This window comes from Clarias gariepinus, chromosome 16 (assembly GCF_024256425.1).
Source record: "Clarias gariepinus isolate MV-2021 ecotype Netherlands chromosome 16, CGAR_prim_01v2, whole genome shotgun sequence".
NCBI lineage: Eukaryota > Metazoa > Chordata > Actinopteri > Siluriformes > Clariidae > Clarias > Clarias gariepinus.
Window position 1 is genome coordinate 24,023,484 of NC_071115.1, and position 26,183 is coordinate 24,049,666.

The window sequence follows — 26,183 nt, forward strand, 5'->3', positions numbered from 1 at the left end:
TCTTCAGGTATTTTATGATGGGTCTTACATAACATTTCTTGTATAAATTTTTATTATTATTATTGGTTCTTGCCCAAAATGTTAATCAGACCATAAACACAGTTGTCAGTCTAATGATGGCTGGGGAAGTTCAGGTGAAATTTGCTTCTTGCTTCCAGACAGCTTGTTTTTATGAAAGTGGTGTTTATTAGATTGCTTTTGGTACTGAACAATGACTGCAATCAAAACCTTTAAAGAATCAAAATACAGTAAACCTCTGTGGTCCTTTGGCTGTTAACATCACCATCCTCACCGATGACGAGGACAGTGTGCCCATGGATCCGTTTCTGCTGCTTCACTTCTCACAAAAGTCTTCGTTGAAGAAGAAAGTACTTCGGAGGCTTTCGAGTACTGTAGGTGAACCCAATTTAACTTTAGAAGCACTTGCTTGTTCCTCCAGAAACTTTTAACTCGCACTGCGTTACAATAATTACATAATGTGCATGACTTCATGTTTTTTGAAAACTCTATTGTGTGTGTATTTTCTTTATTTATTATACAGTATTCCAAACAACAGATGGAACATATCTAGTTCTTCAGTATGAATTGTTTTGTTGTCATTTAGTTCAGAAGTCTCTTCATGTCCTCTGCTGTGACTGGGTACATGAGGACACACTGTCTTTTCGAACCAGATATAGCTGATGGGTTTCGTCCATCAATAAGCAGGATGGGGAATATGGAGTGGAATTTGATGATTTCAGCCACTGAGTCAAATGCCTGAAAGATAATGCAAACACTTTAAAATAACAGTGTAATATAAAATCAAGGAAAGAAATGTGATCAAGAAAACACACACACACACAGACACATACTTATGACCTGCTTCTCAAGCAATTATATTTATGATTATGCCCAAAAACTACATTACTAGTTTAACGAATAGTATAGCTAAAAATCTTGATGTTCATGAACCATGATGAGCTTAATTGATTAAAATGACTACAAGCTACTGTCTGTGGCTTCATCGTAAAATATAAGCTACAGTTCTAAATAGAATTAATATATTATACAAATTTTTAATTTCGAAGAGCTAGACATAGATAATTTTTTATTTTTTTATAGTTTCCACCCAGTGTACACTTTTCCATATCACTTATTCTGTGTGGGGTTGTTGGGGGTCAGAGATCTCAGGGCACAATTCAGGGGAGATCCTGGATGGGGTGCCAAACCCATCTCTGGAAACAGGCACAAACACTCCCAAACATTCATTCTGGTTATATTTATTATGAAAGATAAGTTATATTCGCCAGTCAGTTTGAAAATTTGAGAACACTAATTTACAATGTCTTTGGAATGTGGGAGGAAAGCTCTAAAGCCACATACAGACCAAAGGCCAGCTTCAAACCCACAGCTGTAAGGTGACAGTGTTAACCTTAGAGATTACAATGCTTGCAAAATGGTATTTTCTATTGTACATGTCTACCTTAACATATTAGATGGGGAGTTCAAGTCAAACTTGACTTTTGATGACATTTCTCGTGAGTGAATGCGAAAAAACTAATTGACATTTGGAAAATACTTTAAGCACAGTATGTTGATGAGACTCTTAGCTGCAGTAAAACATTTAAATGGTGCAAACATTTTAAAGACTGCATTTTTGTCCCACTGTAGTTCCCATGAGCCCACCATAGTCGTTTACTTGATACTACTTGAACATTCACCGAGTGGAACGCCTGATCCTTGAAAATTGACGGTTAACTTGCGGCCAACTTGCGTAAGAGATGCAGCGGTCTGTGCAAACTGTACACGCAATAAATCACGTCCTCCACTACACTGAACATTACAGAAACTTGGCTGCAACATCTCCTTTATAGTCCTGACCTAGCTCTAAGCCATTTCCATATGTTTAAATCATTACAGCATTACTGAGAGAACTGTCTACCTTAATGGTATCCAAGTGCTAGTGAAATGCTGGGATAAGTGTATTAGTGTAGCAGGGTATTAAATAGGAAAATGAAGGGAGTTTTTACTCTCATAAATGTTTAATTCTGACTTGAACACCCCTTGTTACAGGGTAGAATTGCCCTTTAGGACACAGCTAAGAAGACATACTTGCTGGACATATAATGCCATTCTGACTAGCATATCAGTGGTGTTTACCATTATCGTAAGTCACTGTGATTTAATAGTAATTTGCATTATTAAGTTATCTGGCTAACTAGGAAAAAATATATTAACATATATTTGTATATTAACATATACTTTAACACATTTATTACTGTGATTTGTTTGGTAGCTGTAACACCACTCACATCATCAGTCTTGATTCTGGTTCCCAGTCTGTACTTGCAGGTCTCCTTACAAAAACGAATCTGCACATTAAAGACTCGGTTGTCATGAAATACAGCCAGAACAAATGGCTCCTGTGTAGTGTTCCTGGAGCAGTCGCGCACTAGAAAAGCTCCCTCCTGCCAAGAAAGAGCACAGAATGCAATGAAGCATGAGGTAGGTGCTTCTCATTTTATATCAATAATAATAATAATAACCAATGAAGTGACCAAACGGTACATGTAAGTTTCTTAGGTTTAATGAAAAATCATAGGCACCGTCCAGACTATCGATGGCGACATCTGTGTGCCACTTAAAGTTGTGCAGACAAATTCTAATCGAGATTATTGATCTTGAAGGAGTGGAACTCCACGTGTTTAGTGTCGAGCACTAATATGCAAGGTCAGATGGACTCTTATAATAACCTGGTTACAATTTAATATAGTATTGACACACTAAAGGCTTAACTGATCTATTGAATGTACTGGAGTTGCAGCTGTTATACTCCAGATGTGGTCATTGAAAGTCTTGAAGGCCACCACAGCTTGTGATTTCTCCTTCCACTAAACAAACAATTTAAAATTTTGAAAAAATTCAACAGTAAAAATCATAGATTTATTTAAAAGTGAAAGTAAGAGCATTGCCATACACACACTGTGATGAAAACTTAGAAGATTAGGACTCAACAGCTGTGCCTGTTTTTTTTTTTAAACCACTAAAAATACAGTGCATCCTGGAGGAGTCAATTTTGAGCTTTATGGCAAAGGCTGTGAATACTTATGTGCATGTGCTTTCTTAATTTTTTTATTTTTAATAAATTTGAAAAAATCTAAGTAAACTTTGTTGTCGTCATGGGTGTTGTGTGTAGAATTCTGAGCAAACACTTAATTTAATCCATTTTAGAATAAGGCTTTGACAGACAAAATGTGGAAAAAGTGATGCGCTGTAAATACTTTCCGGATGCACGGTATGCTTCACTCAAAACCTTAGCTAGCAAAACAGAGTTCCTAATGTTGTTGTTTTCTTTTCTCATAAAAATTCAACTACATTTACGTTCTATCCACCATATTTGGGAAAAAGTTGAAGTTCTGTCTAGAGAACCGAATACAGTGGCCAACTAGTACTACATCTTACACATTAGCTATCCAATGCAATACTGTGTGTGTGTGTGTGTGTGTTTCTGTGTGTGTGTGTGTGTATGTGTCTGTGTGTGTTTGGAGTGGGAGTTTACCCGGTTCACCAGATGAAGTGCATGTTCTGCTTCCACTCTAGTAAATGTTCCTACATACCATTCCTGCTCAGCAGACACCTGAAACAGAGACACTAAATCATCTTTGAGGAACACAAAGCCACACTGCATCCACTCTATGGTGCTTTTCACAATGCAATTGTAGTAAGAAATTTACTAATTTACCTAAAAACCTAACACCGATCTATGAACCTGCCATTTTGTGTGTTTGTGTGTGTTACCTCTACTGGTTTGCTGTGTCCTGTGTAGCTGGCCTGCTCTGTGTCTGCTTTAACCTGAGGCCACTCATGATGCATATGTCTGGCTGGATCTGTAACGATGATGAACACAGCGTGGTGAGCAGAGAAAAAACAACAACAACACCCTACTGAATTTCCCACAGAGTGTATACTGAACTCACACACCTCGTTCGTCCGTCCCATCTGTCATGTGTCTGTAAGGGAAAGAAGGTTAAATACACCATTCTAAACAATTACACCACATGTAGGGTTTAGGTGATAGTATGTGCTGTGGAATTTAAACAGGGTTTGTTTTAGTGTTTATTAAATCATAGCAGTGTTGGATTCTTCATTCTGATGGGGAAGAAGGGGTTTGTTTATCCTGTTTGTAATGCAAGTCATAAATGTATACTAATGTGCATGATCTAAAGGAATATGGGATGGTAAAGGGATGTTGTCATTATTAATATAATATGCACATGGAGAGGGTTGGTGGTCCAAATGTGTTTGTGTGTGTGTGTGTGTGTGTGTGTGTGTGTGTGTGTGTGTGTGTTTGTGTGTAGAGTTTGCATGTTCTCCCCATGATTGATGGGTTTCCTCTGGGTACTTTGGACTCCTCCATAGTCCAGAGACATAGATTCTAGACTGATTGGATTTCTGTTTTGGCCATTTGTGTGTGTGTGGTGAGAGTGTGACAATTGGTTGCCACCTCATTCACGGAATTAATTAATATAATAATAATAATATAATATTATTATTATATAATAATTAGTACATTAATTTTAAAAAATGTAACTTGATGTTTAAAAAAAACTAACTAACTTTAGACATGCTGTTATACAAGTTTAATCAACACCTTCCAACCAATCCAATTTGAGAACTCAGCAGTGTTGTAGTATATAAATAACTGACACATTTCTTTTTATTTTGTGTGTCCAAATTTCATTATGAGCCTAGATAGTAATAGCAAGATTGTTAGTATTAATTATTCTAAGGTCTAGATACATTATTTTAATTAATGAATGTAATTGTAACAAAAAATCAGTACAATAACTATCATCTTTATCAGTACCTTCGTTCATGTTCATGTGTCTCCAGATCCAGCGAGTGTCGTTGACTCGAGCCACTTCGGAGACCTAAGGAGGGGGGAACAAGGGGCGTTCGGTCAGGGGTAGCTCAGTGGTTAAGGCATTGGACTACGGTTCGGAAGATCCCAGGTTCAAACCCCACAACCACCAAGTTGCCACTGTTGGGCCCTTGAGCAAGGCCCTTAACCCTCAACTGCTCAGATGTGCAATGAGATAAAAATGTAAGTCGCTCTGGATAAGAGCATCTGCAAATGCCTAAATGTTCAATTCAAACCGGGACTTTTCCATGAAATTTCTTTTTTATTATTATTATTTTTTTTTTTTCCAATTTTCTCCCTAATTTAGTCGTGGCCAATTCCTCCCCGTCACTAGGGGGCTCCCACATTAAGGCTACTACCACTCAGTCGGGAGGGCGAAAACTATCCCGTGTTTCCTTCGAACCGCGTGACGTCAGCCGACCGCATCTTTTCGAATTGCTTGCTCACGCACCGTTAGGGGCGGAGTAACACACTTGGAGGAAAGCGCTAGCCGCTCCTTCCGCGCGCAAGCTTACAGACGCCCCTGATTAGCTGTAGAGCCATGATTAATGTGGGAGCACAAGTACCTCTCATCCTTCCCCCCTGAGAGAGCTCGGCCAATCAGCTCTCTCTCCGGCTGTAAGAAGAAAACAGCATCACCCAGGGTTCGAACCAGCGATGAGACTCTTAAGGTAAACGTTAAACCATGTGATTGTTGTAAACGGTCTAAAGAAGGCTGAATGTCTGTGAATTACGATCCTGGCTGAGGTGGCTTGGTGCCCATTGCACTCATTCCTGTAATTTAAAAATTGTAACAATCAATAAAAAAACAGACTGTCATCAACTTGCGGAGGAGACGCATTTGTCTGTGGGAACCGTACACACTGTGCTGAACAATCAGTACTGAGAAATCTTTCTACCTTGATGGAATCCAAGCACTAGTGAAGTGCTTTAGTGTAGCAGGGGATTATATAGAGAAATAAAGGGAGAAGAGTGACAGGAAGTAGAGTGACTCAGCACTTACCTGTTAGTCTGCTGTTACTCAGCTGTGAGAGAAGAAGACTTTATTAAACACTGGACAGAGTGGAATACCACAGACGGTAACAATTTATAGGGAAATCATGACTTTTTTATTATAGTTTTGAGTGTAAGTGATAAAGGTGACTCACGCCCTCGCCGTCTGTCCGACTCGCACCACTGCTGACCAAAAAACAACACGACTCTTACTGGAGGGTTACGATCTATAATGTGTGTGTGTTTAGGTCAGTTATTGTACATGTTTCTGGTTAATGTGTTAAAGCTGTAGAGCTGTAGATGTTAGGCTGTGTGTGTGTGTGTGTGTGTGTGTGTATTTTCTTTTAGCCTACATAAGGTTTAACATTTTGAGGAAATAGGTGTGTGTGTGTGTGTGTGTGTGTGTGTGTGTGTGTGTGTGTGTATTTTCCTTAAGTATGAGTAAATGCATATCCTTAGGTGTGTAACTGTGTACTTTATGTGAGTCATTTAATGAATTGTGCATGAGTGTATTGCATGTGGCATAAGTCTGTGTGTGTGTGTGTGTGTGTGTGTGTGTGTGTGTGTGTGTGTGTGTGTGTGTGTACGTGCTTGTAAAGTGATTCTGTTAATACAAGTGCAGTATATGTGTATGGATGTGTGTCTTTATTTATGCATATACACAAAGGTGTGTGTGTGTGTGTGTGTGTGTGTGTGTGTTTGTGCATGTTTGCTTTTATCCTATGTCAGGTGTATGTAAATCATAACAGAGTTTGTGTGTATTTGCACATGTGCCTATGAAAAATGTATGTTGGTTTAAAAAGGTGTGTGTGTGTGTGTGTGTGTGTATACAGTATGTGTGTACTCACTCTGCTGCAGTGCGTGTCTGTATGTTTGGTGTGCGCACTGGAGCACAGGGTGGAGCTCTGGATGGAGGAGCATCGTCATTGTGATCATAACCATCCCGTGGCAGTGATTTCACTGGCCTAGCATGCCAACACACACACACACACACACACACACACACAGACATTAAAAAAATAAAAAACATGGCTGTGCCAAAATATGTGCATACTGATGCAGTGTCCTATTTAGGAGTCCACTACATCCTCCCTCACTCACTTATTCACACTAGCATGCCTGTGCTATACGTACACAAGTTGTGTACAATCTGATCCAAATGTAATTTTATGTGTGCATTAATTAAAGTCTACTGTGTTTATACATGGCATATATGAAAGACACCCAGATGTCTCCAATATCTGACAGGTTTAATTTTTTGGGGACCTTTGGCTGGTCCTCACAAATTGGATCTTTGATTAAAAAAATGAGCGACCTGTGCTTAGATGTTCAGGTGGGTCTCGAGAAAAAAGATGAGAAAAAATGCATTTCCTGTATGATGTTCTTTCCCCATTTTTGCCTTTGTATCTGGACTTAAACAAGGCAGTTAGATTTACCCCCCAGTGTGACCTCTGACCTTTGTGCTATAAAACAGTATTTTCCTCCTCCTAATAATTTTTTTTTTTTTTTTTTTGTGGGGGGGGGCATATTTTACACACTTCAGATCATCAAACAAATTTTTTTAATTTAAAACTACAATAACAAACCTGAGTAAATGTAAAATGCATTCATGCAGAAAACCAGTCCGAACCCGCCTGGTCCTATGTGAAACAGTTATTGCCCCTAAACCTAATAACTGGTTGTGCCACCCTTGATTGCAACAACTGCATTCAAGCTTTTGCAATAAGTGGCGATGAGTCTGTTTAATGACTTTGTTTCTAATATGCTCTTAATATTAGAATATATTTAGATTGCTGCATGATGTGTTGCTTTTTCACATCTTTTAGCATGCTTCACTTTGTCAGACAGGTTCTATTTAAGTGATTTCTTGATTCAGAAGGTCTGGCAGTAGAGCATGAAATATAACTAAGGAAATAAGTTTCCAAAAAAATGCGATTAATCCTGTAAAGTTCATTCAGGCTTTAGCAAGGAAGGGAGGCGATTAGGTTTTCACATAGCATCAGGCAGGATTGGACAGTTTTTTCTCCTTAATGAATGAAATCATCATTAAAAAACTACTAATCATCACAAAAAAAAAAAAAAGTATTTAGGTTATCTTTAATCTGTAACACTGCATCACAGCCATTACCTTGGTGGGATCTTTGTAGTCTGGAATAAAGAAGGAAGAATAACACACAATTATGTGTTTATTTATATACATAATAAACGAAATTATTTTAAAGAATATGCTCATTTTGTTTACCGGTTCGTTACAGCCTAAAGTCTTTGATTTTCGCTCTGCAAAAGTAACAGAAATGTCATTATTATCTTATTATTATTATTATTATGATTATTATTATTATGATTATTATTATTATTATTATTATTAGTAGTAGTAGTAGTAGTCAATATTTTTTTTAGATACTTTGTGTGTGTGTGTGTGTGTAATTTTGTGTGTGAAACAAAGAGAGACCTTGTGTAACCTTCGTCTGTCTTCCTGGTTTTAGATCACGGTTTACAATTGGCGCTGCACTTCCTGTGTAAGAAGACGTGTGTGTTAAATCTTTGAGGAACACAAAGCCACAAAGTCTGTGTTTTGCTGCATCTGCTGTTTCCACAATAATATTTAGCTGCAGTGATTACCTGGGGGCCTCCTTGGTAGTCGTGGAGGAGTATCCAGAATGTTCTACACACACACACACACACACACACACACACACACACACACACACACATTCACACACACACACACACACACACAGAATTCAAGGTGAGGTTATGCATAGTATTACTCTCTCTCTTACTCGCTCGCTCGTTTGCTCACACATACACACACACACACACACACACACACACACACAAGCACGCACACAGTGTACTGACCTTAAAATCTCTGGATCCGACAGCAAAAGGTCGTTCTCTTGGAGGACATTTGTCTACGTACAACACACATAACATCACAGTTTGTGAACATTCTGAAAAATACTTTACACAGAGAGAACATGAAACTCCACGCACACAGATCTGAGAAGGGAACTGCACCCTTGTCCCTGGAGGTGTGAGGGCCACTGTGCCACCATTTTTGAGCAATACAGAATTAAAAGCTGTATTTACCATGAATGGTCCCACAGGGATACACACTTGCCCAGTGTATGCCCTTGCATTGACTTGCTCCTTATTCCTCCTGCTATAATCATAACCTTTAAAGACTGTTCGGTGTTCATCCCAGGACTTCACTTCATCATGACATATTTATAACTGCTTATAATAAAATACCCAATAGCATCTCCACTTCCTGTGCCAACTCAGGAACTCCCCCTCTCCTCTGCACCACATTCTACACAGACGACCTGACCACAGGCTACATCACTCATCTGATACAGGAACTGAAGTATGTCAGACCACAAGACATGTGCAGCTGATATTAAACAGAACATCACAGGGGCTGACATATGACATCAACCACAAGTGCTGCCTCAGTAAAGCCACCGATATAGTAGCTGATGCCCCAGAACATGCTGGCACAGGCTTGAATGGTGGAACATAGCTGCCAACTTTTCAGTGAGATTGGTCCTGCACATACATGCGCATGAAGTCACTATTGTGCAAGCCCGTCCATTTTGTCTAGCACCAACCAAACATCTTACCCTCCATGACTCAGGTTCTGAATATTTTAGCACTGCAGTGTTAAAATGAAACAACAGATGCATGTACTTGTATTTATTCCATTCGGTACAACTGGCATTTTAATTATTCACCCACTTCCCCCAAAAAAACAAGATAAGAGAAATAGGGTCTACCCTACCCAACAGCCCAATGGCCTACAGGCTTTAGAGCAGACCCATGTAGGGCAGCCGGGGCGTGGCACAGAACTCTGGGCCCTGTAAGCGCTCTCATTGGGGCCCCCTTCCTTTCTTGATCCATATCTCTCACTTTTCCTTCCTGACTTAAGAGTCCCTCCCATGACTGGAACCCTGGGTAGTTAGGCGCAATCACACCTCACTATGACACCCCTGAGGCCGATAACATTATTTGTGCACATGGCAGAGAAAATTACAATACATGCATTGAGTTTAAATGTGTCAGTATTTAAACTGGGGATAACACACCTGATTAAGGAAGAATACCACAGCAATGCAATATTAAGTGAAATGCAGTAGTCATGCAGGAGATGTTGAACTAGAGAACAGTGAGCAGATGAAGGCAGTGAGAACACTTAAGCCATGCGAGAACAGGTAAAAAAAAGAAGAAAATCAGGTCTAAGAATGTGGATAAGCCACTGGTCCTAAGGGTGAATTCCCCAGATTGTGCCCGCTTCTCAGCCAAGTGCTTGGGCTCAGTTTGCCTAAGAACACAGCTATAAATAAAGAAGGGTACAAAAACATCCTCAGAGAGCAACTTCTCCCAGCCATCCGAGAACAGTTGAGTGGCGAACAATGTCTTTTCCAGCATGATGGAGCACCGTGCCAAAAGGCAAAAATGATAACTAAGTGGCTCAGGGAAGAAAACATTGATATTTTGGGTCCATTGCCAGGAAACTCCCCAGACCTCCATTCTATTGTGATCTTGTAGTCAATCCCCAAGAGGCGGGAGAACAAACAAAAACTCACGAATTCTGACAAATTCCAAGCATTAATTACAAGAATGGGCAGGCTCCAGTCAGAATGTGGCCCAGAAGTTGCTTGACAGGATGCCCGAACGAATTGCAGAGGTCTTGACTCAAAAAGATGAGTCAACACTGCAAATATTGACTCTTTGCATAAACTTAGAGTAATTGTCAAGAAACGCCTTTGACACTCACGAAATGCTTGTAATTATACTCCATTCAGCACTGCTCTGACTGTTACCGTTATTGTCTATTCTTTTGGGTTTGATCGCTGACACACGCAGCTGTAAATGTGTGTTTACCAGATTACAGAAATATTATTTCTCTTTAGTTGGAAAAAGAAAAAAGTGGCAGATCTGGTAAGGTTCCTGTGAGCTGTGGCCATAATACACCTGCGTATGTGAAAGAGGGCTGATGTAGAGAGTCAGCTTCAAAATAAAAGCCAATTATAGCTGACGTGTGAAAAAGTGGCTTGAGCTCAGTGACTTTGCATCTTTCACAGAAAATAGTTCTGAATATGAGAGCATGAGAAATTGGGCTTTCACAAAGGTGTGAAAGCATGTGAACATAAGTGATACCTTCTACACTGTGTGTTTTCTCCTGTCCTCATTGTGCTTGGTTTGTTTGTGGTCCTGTACTTCTGTGTTTTCTATAAGGGGCGTTCAGGTCAAACCAGGACGAGCATAAAACTGATTGAGATTTACAGAAGATCACACCCTTGTGTACCGCTAGAATGACAATAAAGGTCTCTAATATTAATCTTCTACTTTATAGAACAGTACACATGTAACTTACTGTATACAGGACACGTTTATAGGGTCACCCATAGTCTGGTTATATTCTTAATATTTCCTCTTTCTTTATTTGTTGTCCTCCTTGCTTTGTCGAATTACCATGAATAACTAAAAACTGTAGGGATTAACAAAGAGGAATGATACCCTTGAATGTGCTGTTATTGCACATGCTTCACTCTCATCAGTCCAGTGTGGATGTACCCCACTCCACACACTTAAAACTAATTTGTGTGTCCTGTATAGAACTCATGATTATTCACCGTAGGGATAAAGGGTGGAAAGAGCCATTTGAGACACAGAAACTAAATTTGGCCTGTTAATATTTTGATTCATGTAACAGCACAATGATTGAGACACTAGATGGCGATGTTGTAACACGCCTAGAGTCAGACCACTTCATTATCGCACTCATAACTCTTTAACTTAAATGCACTTTTTGGCGTTTGATGAAAAAAACACATTATTTCCTATGGACCACAACCATTTGCAAGAGACCACACAGGAAGTTTCTGGCATATGTGATGCTGTGTGTATGAGCCTACCAGTGCGAGCGGTGAGACACGTCCACAGTGGAAAATGTGTTACCTGCATACTCTGAAGCTGGCGGAAGCAGACTCGGTCTGGGAAAGCGCATGATTGGTTCCTCCGGCTCGTGGTAGTCTCCTTCGTCCGAGTCGTCATGGTGATCGGATCGTTGTCTGATCCCACCTCCTCTGTTCCAACGATCCTGATTGATGAACGTTTATTTTATGGCGTATGTGTAAAACAGAATGTGTAACTGAAGAGAGAGTAAGTGAAACAATGTTTGTGTGTGTGTGTGTGTGTGTGTGTGTGTGTGTGTGTGTGTGTGTGAGAGAGAGAGAAAGAGAAAGAGAGAGAGAGAGAGAATGATAAAGAAAAAGCCAATTCGACTCACCATGTTCAAAGGAGACACATTTCGACCTGCACTCTGTGTTCGACAAACACACACACATACACACACACACACACACACACACACACACAGTGACCTGGATTAATTTTCAGTGACCCATTTTTCACTTGAAGCACTCAACTGCAACGAAAGACCCTTTTACAAAGAAATCGCGCGTTTAAGTTGATAATCCGGCCCCCTCGATATTGTGCTTTCCCTCGCTTTTTTTAAATTCACACAGAACACACGAATGCAGTCAATGCTTTTAAGCAGCACATGGCTTTCCGCTATCAGACGGGGCATGGCGTTTACCACAACTGCAGCGGCATCAGGAGTGACGTGTACGACATGTGTCCTAAATATCGTGCAAACCATTGCTCTTAGAACATCAAAGGCGGGTGAACTGATAGCGTTGGGGTGCTATCAGTGCACATTTACATCGCTCACCAAACACAGTGCTCTGCTCCGACCTCACTGTCAATGTAAACCTCTTCAATCGCTGACTTGCCTTTAAGGTCCATCTTTATGCTTCTATTTCAGAACCAATCACAGATCCCGAGGTCTTCTGACCAATTATAACACAGAAGGCATGGTTTTTCCTTATTGACCTATACCTTACTATGCTAAAATGAGCTCAGTGCTATATATTGAGATTTAAAAATGAAAAATTTATTATTTAGAAACAGTTGAATATTTTAAATGTGATCCAAAAGATAAAAGCCTGGGACTGCCAATCAGTCCCAATCTCAATTGATCTTTCAGCAATGTTGCTATTGATGCGCTATGGCTAACACTAATTAAGCTGTGTGTTAGCTCGTAACAGTTTACTGTTACTGTTTAAACCCCCCGGGGACGGTATCTTGCACACATCACGTCAGACCCCCGTTCCACGTTGGAGGTTTCTCACATTTCACGCAGATCTCACAGATCTCGCTTTTGTTACTACCTCTGCTTCTGGATTAAAGGTGAATCAAAATGTTACGGCACAACGATGGCGCAATGTACCAGGCTTGAACCAGCTGTGTGAATGGAGCTAAAGAGTTGTTGGACTGTGGGTGGAAACCAGAGTACCTGGAGGAAACCCACCAGGTATGAGGAGCACATGCAAACTCCACACATACACACACCTGCACCCACCCACACACACCCACACAACTAAGGCAGGAATCGAACCCTTGACTATGGAGGCGTAAGGCCACAGTGCTAACCACTAACCACTGCTTTATCTTTCATTAAGAATTTAACATAGTGATTTTTTAATGGTTTTTATTAAATATATAAAATAAATACATAAAAATCCTGATTATTACCAATTTTTCCCACAAGTCGTTGAATCTTGTACAGCATATTTCACATGATTATATTTTTCCCGTATTGAAAAATTACGTGAAACCTAACACATGTTTTTCAAGAATATTGCGATTAAACCTATGCAGTTTTACCAGAGTTATATATGTTCTGAGTAACCATTTATATTGTAACAACCCAAATCTAGTATCATTAGTTTGAGTTTACAGTAGGTGACAGGTCTCTGCTAAAATGTCAGTTTGAAGATGGTATTTTTATGCAGATACTGTAGATATGGGAGGGAGTTTTTCTTTAAACCTGTAAGAAGTATATTATAAAACTTTGATAAATGACCTTTGCTATGTAAATTGTTCATGGTGACTTTTTCAATAAAGCAAAAAGTCGTTCAGAAGACGACTTTCTGTGTTTATTTATGAAACTCCTAATTTGAAGTGTTTTATAGGGAGGTTATATTTATAATAGTTGTCCAAAAGACATAAAAATTCCCTCGCTATATAAATTCTTCATTTTATTTAATCCTTTATTTGAACAGACTTTCTTAGTTCTCCACGCTTCCTGAAGGACTTTTTTGGCTCTTTTTTTTGGCAAGTTTCTGCTTCTCATTTTCAGTCCAGTCCCTGTACATGACCAGTTTTTGCAGAAAATTTCCTTGTTTTAAGCTACACAGTGACCTATGAATCATTCAAGCATAAAAAAGTAACTTTTTCTCACTGGTTCACAGGTGCAGATAATGACAGATGATCAGGCCGGGGATTAGTACACCCGTAATGCGGAATGCTGAGTGATTGGAACAGATGAGAGGGGAAATAAGGTTGTTGCTGCGATTGTTACATAAACATCCAATTTTTAAATCGTCTAAATCTTTAGAGACTTTGCAGCCTGACACAGTAAAAATATTTGCTCCAATTTCTTATTTTAATTGAATAAAAATTAATATAAAGAAATGATGGGTGGCTCAGGACCTTTAAACAGTATTGCATATAAAATGCTTAAACTTTGCCCAGGTGATTAATACTTTAATATTGTGCAAATCCACTTTTGCTACAAAACAACAATTAATGTACTCCGCTAAAAGTTTTCCATCCGGATAGATGATTAATGTTTTCATGCATGAATTTCTAGTGTATCACATATTCATACATCATTCAAGGCAACTCTTCTTTTCTTTATTTCAGAAATTTTCGTTTGTGTTTTCGTTTGCAAACACTTAATGTAAAAAAATAACTTTGGAGATTAACATGTAAACATGTAAAACCTAATTGTGTGGGGGAAAAATACGCCTAAGTAGAAAAGAGTGAAAGTAAAAGTGGAAAAATAAAAGAGAAGACACGAGAAAAAAGTGTTAGACATACTGTGAAATGTGCCAAAGCCACATCTAATTATTTATTTGGACAGGAAGTTAATCATATGTAAGATATCATATGTAAGTCTGCAAATGTGATAATCAAATGTGATGATCTTTGAGAGTTTTTACCTTTATCTTTGAAGGTTGTCCATTGTGGGACGATAGTCAGCTTCAAGGAAATACAACGTTTTACTGAAAAACAATACACAGAGGTATGTGTTGTAAATGTGTGTATTCTATTTATTACTGTAGAAAACGTTATAAGAAGGCCATTAAAATAACGTTCTCTCTCTCTTTCTCTCTTACACACACAGAAACACAAACACACACTTAAGATCACTTGATAGTCATGGGATGCACAAGGCTGTAAAACTTTCAAAACAAGAAAGAATTCATTCTCTCTCCCTCTCCCACTCTCTCTCTCTCTCTCTCTCTCTTTTTCTCTCCATTGCTAAATCGTAAAGATTTAAAAACCAGTTCATGCGTGAAAATGATTCCTCATGCTCCCAGAAGCGCTCTTACAGTCTGAGTTCTGGAATCTACCACCAGGGAAGAAAACCTCCATACTGTACAGTACATGTGATAACCTGGTCATTCAGTACTTTCAGGTCATCACCTAACTTTAATTTATTGCCACATAATATTGCTTATTATAGACCTGACCAACTAAAGAAACCTCAGGTCATAACACTGCTTCCAGAGGCTTGTACAGTGAGCCCTGCATGACGGGTGCATCACTCATGCACTTCAAGTCTCACCCTTTACGCACACATTGCTCTGGAATTGGATCAATCTGTACTCATCAAAACACATGACTTTTTTATTTGCTCCAAATTCCAATTGTTACAGTATGTTCCTTTGCAAACAGGAACTTTTTTTTTCCCTAATTAGTTACACTATCACATGATTTTCTTATAACCGAACAACTCTTAATCCCAATAATGTGAATTGAGCTCACATTGTGTGTGTGTGTGTGTGTGTGTATTTATGAAATTGCTCTTTAAAAACATAACTGCGATTTTTACTTTATTTTCTTTATGATGCGCCAAGTATCACTGTCATTAATTATCCATGAAGGTTGACAGTTCAGAGCTATCCTTCCAGCTTTTACTAATCAGTTGTTAAGCTAATTCCAATACCGTAAATTAAAGATTTTCGTAGTTGTTTTCTTTGCTTAATGCAGGCCAATAATGCTCTTTTTTACTGACATGTTTGTTATAAAAAATAGAAAAATGATTTACCGCAACAGTTAAGGTTTAAAGAATTATTCCCACCTGGTTCATCATCATCATCATCATCATCATCATCATTAACACACCAGCTAAGGAAAACCTTTTTTAGGAAAAATGGTGTTTATACCTCAAGTTTCAGCAAATTGTACAATTAATGGTAATTTCAAATATGTTTTTTTTCCCTTTAATTTCTCACCAGTTTGTCAGAACCTGTTTCCACATCTCTGCACATATATAATGTCCAAACATTTCATATTTACCACAGTTGTTGCAAAAAGACACTACATACTATATACTCTGCTATTCAGAAAGAAATCTGCTTAAAATTAATTTCTATTATATAATATTCTTACACACGAGTTGTAAGCTCTTCCTGTCTAATGTTTCTTTTTTCATCTGTGCTCGTAATATACAGATGTCTAGTTGCTCTAATTTTAGTGTTTCACTTCAGTGCGGTTTCCTGCTGCTTCCTTCTCGTGCTAGAACAAGGAGCAGAAGCTCCAAATACTCTGTCTCTTTTTATATCTATACATATTTATACAACGCGCAATATTAGAAACTGTTTACTTCTTCAAGGCAGACACATTTAATTTACCTGTACGTTCATCACAGCTTTTACCTGTATATGCTTTATCATATGTATTTCCACCAAGAGCAGTAGCTTTTTCACATGTTAAAAGGTTGTGCACTTAAATACCTGGGCAATCTGGATCATTATTTGTTGGTTGAACTTTGCAGTTTGTCTTTTGTGCTTCATGTTCATGCCAGGACGCAATACAGACCAGGCCACAAACTGCGGTGGCACCTGTACATGACACGATTCTCACTGATAAAAAAGTGAGACTGAATATTACAAAAGAAATAACACTCTGAGATTTTTTAAAGTGTTATTCAAATGTATCACCCCTGCCTTTAAAAAGACTTCCCTTAAAACCCTGTGGAAGAGAAAATATGGACTACTAAAGTAGACTGCATTTTCCACTTTGTTGTTAACTGTAATACACACTAGCTTTCTTTTGTGTCACCAAAAAAGCTCTGATCCTTTGAACAGAACATTGTCATCAAGCTGTTACAATTTGGTCCTTGTCAAAGAAGTTCAGATTGACAAACTCAACCTCTTCTATACTCATTTCTTAAAAGACGAATGTGCTTAAGGCTAAGCTACTGCCAGGTCGTAAGTGTGCGCTACTTCAACCAGAATGAATGCACAGAAAGCAGCTGGCCCTGATGGCAATCCTTGCTTGGTGTTTCAAAGCAACAGGCACAGGTCATAATGGAGACCTTTAATCTGTTCTTTGCTCATGCAGCTGTCCCCATCTGCTTTATATTCAAGTTTAAGCACACTGCTGCAACAGCACTCAATGACATTTGTCCTGTCGCACTCACCCGTGTCACCGCAAAGTGCTTCAAATGACTGATCCTCACCTACTGTGCAGTACCTTAAAACATCTCGAGCTCTGAATCTACAACAATTTGATAATCACCTCCATTCTTCCCTGTCTCACCTGGTCAACCCAAACAGTTATGCCAAGTTATCTTCATTTATTTTAGTACCGCATTTAATGCAGTCAGCCTGTCTAAGCTAATCTTAAAGATTATAAACAGCTTGGCATCAGTGCTCCCCTCTGTAACTGGACCGTGGACTTCCTTACAAACAAGCCACAGTCTGTTTGACTGGACAAACTCAATTCCTCCAGTCTCACCCTCAACATTGGGGTTCTTCAGGGATGCATGTTGTAAACTCTCTTATGTTCCCTTTTTACCCTTGATGACACCCTGGTGGTTTGTTTAGAGCTAATAAAGAGATGACAAGGAGATCGAAGTTGAATTTATATTGAATTGGCTGCAATAAAAACATTAAAATCACTAAAAGTGGCTCTCAACCTTATCATGGACTTACACTGCAATGCCTATTCACTGTGCAGCTTTGCACTTTACAAACTTACAATGCTGTCTTTGTACTACTGTAGACATTATTTTTTCTCTATATCTACTCTGCATTTACTGTACTATTTAAAAATGCCATATTCTGTACAGCATGTTATACTCTTATTATGGTGACACCTTAGCCTAAATATACATTACCTACTGTATATTTGTTAAATATTTTATTTTGCCAGGTTTTGCATCCATACCAATGTACATATGACCCCCCTTAGGCTTATATCTACTGTACATTCTTTATTTATTGTATGCACTTTTACTTTCTAATTTTTTCATTTCATTGGCATTGTATATGTATTTTTTTCCAATGACAATAAAGCTAAAACTAATCTAATGCTATCCTTATGCTTTCCCATTTTCCCTTCTTCCAACACATCAACTTCAATAATTTACTCTTAACTTGCTCCCTAATATATTCCACCCTTGGCAGGCTCACTGTAATGACATAATCACCTGACCTCTAAATAATTTTAATGATATGACTGATTGATGTAATGTAGCATTAAATCAAGGGATGAACAAGAATGCAGTTTAAAGCGGTATAATAATTTATTAGTAAGAATGTTGAAAGGATTCAAAATGTATTTCCTTGTGATATATTATTATTATTATTATTATTATTATTATTATTATTATCAGTCACTAAAGGCGGACTTAACCCTCTTTGGTCAAGCTGATTTCATCCAAAAAAACCTTCTTTGTTGAACTTAACGAAGAGTGACATATTAAAGGAAGAAAACTTTTCAATTTAGTTTCAGTTCTTTCCAGCATAGCTTGTTTGAAAGAAAGATCTTGATCTGAAACTTTGGGTGTGTTGAGGACGCAGCTCTGTGTAACAAACTCTCTTACCACAAGTTGCCTTATATACACACGAGAGAAAGTGTGTAAGCTGAAAATAGCAGTTACTAAACAGATAGAAATTTAGTCTAATACAACATTTTAGTGGGTTAATTCATATCGTAAACTTGCACCCAACCTGATGTAGACAGAATTGTAGGTTTCTTGTGCAATCTGTCTAAAATTGAGTTTGCATTGCTAGAATGCTCTTTTGTTGGCTAAGCACTTTCAAAAGATGTGGAAACACATCCTCAAACACCTGAGGGATCTACGTATGAAAAAAGGTTTCAATTCATTTTTTAAATTTCCAGTCTTAACTTAAAATTCACATCAGTGGTATTTTTAATAAACATTATTGTTTTTATGTTCTCCCTGTGCTTAGGTGTTTTCCTCCAGATTCCTCCGGTTTCTTCCTACAGTCCAAAGACATGCATGGCAATAAATTTCATGGACACAATTGGCCACCATGTTTCTAGATGAATTTATGGATGGATATTGTACATTATATATATGCTATAATGACTACTGTTACTGATAACATTGTCTAATACTGTAGCTGTCTTTTAAAAAATATTTTCAAACCACTTAAAGCATAAATAAAGATGAAAATTTTAGTGATAACTATAAGAACACTTACTAAAATATTGAAGTGAGTCAGTAATCATTAAAAATCCATAAACAGATGATCACAATGGTGTAGACCAAATTTAAGAGCGATTAGATTATATAGTTGCTCAGATAAAATGCTTTAAATCTAACTTCATCATCATAAATGACTAAATTTAGTCGCACTAGGCTTTCCTGCCATGCAGCCGACATTTAAAAATTTCAGATTTTAGATTCTGTTACGTAATGTGGCACTGATTGTGTATGAAATATGTTTTTCTTATTATAGAAACTGCTGAAAATGTTCAATTGGAAGGGAGGCATGGTGGATTAAGTGGTTAGAACTCAATCCTCCAGTGTTAGGGATTTTTGCTTGCATCTCAGAAAAGCAGGAGGTAGGACTATCTATTGACCAAATTTTACATCTCAAAACATACCTTTTTAGAGGAAAAAAATAATACATTAAGACTAAACTCAAGAACTTAAGAAAAACTCATGCGCATACAATAGAGTTCAAGATCAATTAAATAAAATGTCCAACTTCTGAAAAGAATGTTCATTTATGCACTATGCATACATTTAGCTTTCCACTCTGCTTTAAGTTCTCCAATATTATCTGACATGCCTGGATATATGCTCCTAGTCTCGGCTGGCCTCACAGGGCTCACATCCTTTTGCACGCGGGAAATGGTTAAAATGTTTGAGTCCATTATTATGAAGGTTTGGCTAAAACATAACAATTACCATCACTGATCTAATAATTTAGTTTACTATATATATATTTTTTTTAGGAATGCCACTGAAAATGTTCTGCATTTTCTAACCATAACAAACAAACAAACAAACAAACAAACAAACAAACAAACAAACAAACAAACAAACCATAACATATTTTTTTAATATACTGTACTGTAGGATGACAATTTTCTCCTAAAATTCAGTAGTTACGTTTTGTGGAATGGTGTGAAGTTTCCCATGCCTTTAACTTTTATATGTCTCTTTGAACTTTGGCCATAAAACACCCCCTTGTTGCGTTTCCTCATTCCTTATATGGTAATTCTTTGTGTGAATCGCCAAAACCCTTTTATCTCCCTAGAAGATGCTAGTGTGCTTCCTATGGTCTGTCTGTCTCTAGGACTATATACAACATTTTTTTCTTTCTTTGTTGACCCCGGACCATGTTAATGACTTTCGTTCTTTTGATGTGTGTTACAAATGTGACACGGGGTGTCTGGTGTAAAGCGTAGACCTTAAAGCTCAGAGCATTCCAGCCTTATTTGTTTCGCAGTTTGTTTTTTTATAAAATATATAGCTCTTAGGATTGTGCAGTATAGAGTGACATATCTTTTTTTTTTTTAGCACAAACTAGGCAATATGTTAAACTGAATTTGAGTTAATTTTAACCAACTGTTTAACATGACTGATCAAAAAATACATTAAAAAATGGGTCACATAGGCAATGAAATAGCTCAGATACCCATAATCACACTGATTTTGTGACTTCCAAAATTTTTGCAATGTCATTGCCATATGCTGGTGTTGGTAAAAATATATAAATTAATAAGGTAAAAGATTAAGGTACTTTCGTTTTACCTGAAATATCCGACAACCCCAATGCACGATTTGAAGTCTGAAGCCCCCGCTAACACAAACCGGCAACACTTTCATATAAGCACAATAAATTTTTTTATCGTCATCGACCTATGTTGTGTTGCTGGCACAGATCTGTGCTGCTCCAGTTTTTAAAAAAATATATTTTAAATATGCCCTCTTTGCTGACAGTAAACCAAAACCATCAGACACTGTGATCATGCATTCGTGCTGGTTACATAAGCGTATGTAGGCAAGGCGACACAAAAGCAATAATTCTTCCTGAATTGTGCTCAAAGTGTTTTAATGCATCTACTGAGCAGGCCAGCTTCTAGATGCATGGAAACACTTTGAGTGGCAACCATTCAGCAATGAAAAATGTTGGGTATGTAGACATTAGACAACTGATCCAGCTAAGTTTCTGCATTTGCCAATGCCGTCAAGCAATTATATAATAATGGAACAGCAGCTTCCTATTGCTTTTAAAATCAGTTAATTGCATTTTTCTTTATATTACACAAACCTAACTGTGCTACCTCCTTTCTATTAGAATTTTCATGCAACTGGTATAAGCAAGCTTCTAACGGAGAATATAAAACACCTGTGCACTTGACTCTGATTATATAATCTGCCAAATTCTCTGAATGTAATTTTTTTTTAAAGACCTAGAGTATAATCATGGAAAGTGGTTACTGTGGCATTTACAGGTAACTTATCGTACAGTGGGTGATATGAAAAGGCTGATTATTTCGCACCTCCCACGTCTAATTTAGGTGGTGCTGTGGGGAATGCACACTATGGGTCAAAAATGGACTTGTTCTAAAAATTTTTCGTGAATGAAGGCGTACAAGCGATTGATGTTTACAGAAGACTTTAAGCGCGGTACTTTTAGACTTTTAGCTACAGTTAAACATTTAAACGGGTGCAAACGTTTTAAAGAAGGCCGTATATCTGTAAATGGCGGTCCGTCCGAAGTGGCTCGGAACTCACTGCGGTGAACATTCTCGTCAGGACTCAACAAGTGAAACGGCTGATTCTTGAAAATAGATCTTAGAAAACTTGTGGAAGAAATGCATCTGTGTGTGGGAACCGTGCAATCATTCACGAACATCACTTGCACGTTGCAGGAGCTCGGCTGGGAGTTATTGCCACATCACCCGTTCAGTCTGAACTCGCTCCATATACTGTACTATATTATATTATATAGAATGTATGATTTATGATTCCTTTATGACATGAACATTTAGAAAAGACATGTCTATTGATACACCTGTGATTAAACACACCGATGACAGTTACTGCACCATGTTGCATTTATGTATAGTTCCGAATGTGTCTGAAGGTAAATGCACCACCTGAACGATCACGTGTCCTGTAGCTGCAGTTCCACCACCATGTGCTTAACTTTTCAAATTCAAAATGTTAAAAAGTAATAATAAAAAAAATATCTCACAGTAATTCTTTAGCACAGTAAACCATTAGTATTCACTTTCTCAATTTTTTACTCTTTATTTTTAGCAAAATGATTAAAGAGTTCATGACTAAAGAGAAATGATGTGTAAATTATGTATATTAAATTTGCAGAAATAATTACAAATTACTCCTATAAAATATACGCAACATGCAAAAACAACAACAACAACAACAACAACAACAACAAAATCCCAGCCAAAAGATTCTCTACATAATCACTATACTGTATATTTCACTGCTAGATTTTATACTTTTTAATGTATGACTGCTGCAATTTAATATCACAAGTCATTATAGTATCCCCATCACTCAAATCACTCCACGTACAAGAGCCAAGGTCTTTTTTTTCCCTCAAAATGGTGTGATGAGCCAGTCTCATGGTGGTTTCAATAGCAGTTTGGATCATCTCAGGCTTATTGTCATTGATCTTGGGCATTGGACTTGTTATAATTATGGTCTTGGTCTCAACTGCGACTTTTTTTCCCCATGTGTAATAACTAAGCGAAAATAATTCCTTCTTTTGGAGACCATAGCCAAAAATGCACAACACACAAATAAAGCAAACAATTGAATAGAATTTCATTCGTTTTACTTTTAACTGTTAAATCAGTAAAAATGATTTATATTTCAGTCCTGACCTTGACCCCGTCTCACTGTATTTTGAACTCAACATGGCCTTAACCTCAAACCCCCTTAAGATTCGGGCTTGATTCGGCTAGTTCTTATTTGGATTTGGCAATGACAGTTTTGGATTGCAGCGATACCCACAGCTCTAGGGACAAAAATAGCATGTTTTTTTATTCCCTCCCATGCTGTTGATCACATCATGCGACAGGTTCTGTCATGAAAAGGCCAGATTGCTAGCCCGACGCCTTTCTCTTTGCCCAGCAACGAGAGAGTGATATTTGTATGGGCACAGAATTTAGGGTCTTGTCCAAGGGCCCAACAGTGGCAACCGGGCGATGGCTGGATTTGAACCCCTCACCAGCAACTCGGAGTCTCGTCTGCCTGCGCCACCACAAAATAGGCATGTTAACAGCACAAAAAAGCAGACGTCAACATGACACCAATGGTAAGCGCAAGAAAGTTCCTCAAACACACACCAGTGTATGGACACACATACTGTATAGGCTGCACGAAAAGGCTGCACGTTTTGCAAAGCATACATCAGTTGTGCTAATTGTCAGCACACTAGTTCCACTAAAAAAAGGAAACAGTAACAACAAATAATCGCTAAAAGGAACTTAAATAAACAGCCTTAGCAATAAAAAGAGAACTGGGACAGGGCATAGCAAAACCCTAAAAAAGACATGCAATCTACACTTATACAGATAAAAATAGACACCACTGGCATTGAAAAAGCCTGACGACTAGGATAAGGAACTACAACATCACTTTAAGTCTTATGCTAATTGCACTACTTCTGACAACACAACTAGAAAGGCCATGCTAATACTTGTTCACTAGCTTCATTTTTGAATATATAATCAATCGTGGACTTACTGTACTTACAGGACACATTTTGCTCTAACCTTCCTGTATACGATTGCTGCTGCACAGCCGCAAAACGAACACAGATGGTAAGATGGTGAGACAGTTCTTACCTGCTGGGATGGAGACGTGTAGACTCAGCTAGACTGAGTTCCGTTGTGTGCGGAACGAGTGCAAGAACAGGTTTCAGTGTGTAGAGGATGTGGAGGCCAGAATATGCATATGTGTGTGCGTATGAGTGTGTGTGTGTGTGTGTGTGTTTGTATGTGCGTATGTGTGTGTTTGTGCAGTAGCAGCAGCAGCAAGGTCACTTTTTCACTCCTGTGGTATCTCAGCTCACTTCCTGTGTGAGATTAACATCTGAGCATTCCTCCACTTATAGATGAACACCACACACACACACACACACACACACACACACACACAGAGATACTTTGACAAATACATAAAAGATAAAAAAAAAAAAACTAGCTATATATGTCTGTATTTTGATCAGAACTCGCTTTTTTATGATATCTTTACATTTCATACTTTGGAGGACCAGAAACTATTCTCAGAACATTTTGTGTCTGTATGTCTGTCTGTATGTCTGTCCAGCCATATTTTGTCACAGCATCACACAAAACCGGCTGGACAGAATTTGATGAAACTTTGGCAGTACTTTAGAATTCACCTGAAGCTAAATCTGTGCCATAAACGAAATCAAAATGTTCAGTAGAAGTGAAATTATATGCAGTTATTTGGCAGATTAGAAACTGCAAGTTCTGAGAGCATACTGGACATGTGTCCAACTGTAGGCACATCTTAAATCAACCAATGAACAGAATTTAATGAATATTTTGCAGTACTTATATATCTGCCTGAAGTTTAATCTGAACTCTAAGTAAAATATAAATTTTGAATTAAAGCGATGTCATGAACAGTTGCTACTAATAAGCTACCTGCTATATGTAAACAAACATTCAATAGATATTAATAAAAAAACCTAGTTAATATTTTTACCGCTGAAATAATAGCGCTGATCCGGTATAAGTGGACCCTGGAGCTAAACAGAACTGGGTTTGTAGAGTCTTCTGGACTTCTTACAGAATACCTTCCATTGTTCTTTGTTAAACACGCTCATTCTAATTCATCACCAGCCAAGATAACCTAATTCCTATATTATAGTATATTACACAACTATGAGAATAAATGAATTTGAAAAAACAGTCTGTTGTTTAACAAAGAACAATGTAAGGTATTTTGTAAGAAGATGTTTCTTTAACATGAAAGGAAGGAGTCTCTAGCGCCAGTGTTCAATAACAGTCTGCCATGGGAAAGTCTTCTGGACATTGTGGTTTCTCAGCAACTTTAACAGCTTCTGTTTTTGACGGAAAGTAAAAATACACACACAAAAAAAATAGGTGATGAGGTAATATTTACCACGGTTAGTGTACAGTAAGTGTTAATGTGGGAACCAACTTGTTTTGCCGTATATACACATACACAATTTGTACACTACGGTGTTAATCACACATACAACAGGCCTAATGCAGAAGCTAATGCTAATGTGGTAATGTATTTGTGCACAATTATTTATTGGTTTATTTCTATGCATTATTATTATTATATTATTATTATTATAACTCAATGGCATACAGATGCAACTCAATGGCATACAGATGCATTATATATGTATAATGTATTTATTTATTTATTTATTTATTTATTTTTATGGGCTTACTGGGTTCTGGTTCTGGTGACTGGCTGGTGGAAACTATTTTGGTCCTGAAACAACTGCTATAGTCAGATTAAAAAAATGATATAGAGGCAATTATTTTAATTATACATTTTTTATTATATAAAAAAATGCATGTATATGCGTGTGTATGTTTGTGTGTGTGTGTGTGTGTGTGTGTGTGTGAGAGAGAGAGAGAGAGAAAGAGAGAGAGAAAGAGAAAGGGAGAGAGAGAGAATAACAGACTCCTTCACTTTTCAGATTATAATCAGTTTGATGTTTTTAATTATTCACATCATTCACATTCAAGTCCACTCATTGACCTTTTTATCTCTCTCTGTATGTGTGCACACACACACACACACGCACGCACGCACGCACGCACACACACATTTTGGAGAAAGGGCGAGGGTTTATGTTGTGTTAAAAATGACTTATTTGTTAAGTATTTAACA

At 37.9% G+C, this 26,183-nt stretch overlaps 1 protein-coding gene across 5 annotated transcripts; it reads right to left on the minus strand.

The window, feature by feature from the left end:
* LOC128544133 (cytokine-dependent hematopoietic cell linker) lies at positions 1-24,304 on the minus strand. 5 transcript variants are annotated; one of them, XM_053514116.1, is made up of 18 exons: positions 24,125-24,293; positions 14,968-15,030; positions 12,189-12,221; positions 11,858-11,999; positions 8,756-8,808; positions 8,516-8,558; positions 8,346-8,408; positions 8,136-8,170; positions 8,022-8,041; positions 6,742-6,858; positions 6,049-6,079; positions 5,904-5,925; positions 4,847-4,910; positions 3,961-3,989; positions 3,778-3,866; positions 3,539-3,616; positions 2,292-2,447; positions 1-756 (listed from the first exon to the last, which is right to left on the minus strand). In XM_053514116.1, exons 3-18 carry the CDS (start codon positions 12,189-12,191, stop codon positions 601-603), a joined length of 1,101 nt encoding a protein of 366 aa, XP_053370091.1. In that variant the 5' UTR covers positions 12,192-12,221; positions 14,968-15,030; positions 24,125-24,293; the 3' UTR covers positions 1-600. The 5 variants fall into 5 exon arrangements, with proteins under 5 accessions (XP_053370091.1, XP_053370092.1, XP_053370093.1 ...); XM_053514117.1 differs by lacking the exon at positions 24,125-24,293 and adding an exon at positions 24,033-24,108; XM_053514118.1 differs by lacking the exon at positions 24,125-24,293 and adding an exon at positions 24,024-24,057.
* Between the last annotated feature and the right edge of the window lie 1,879 nt (positions 24,305-26,183).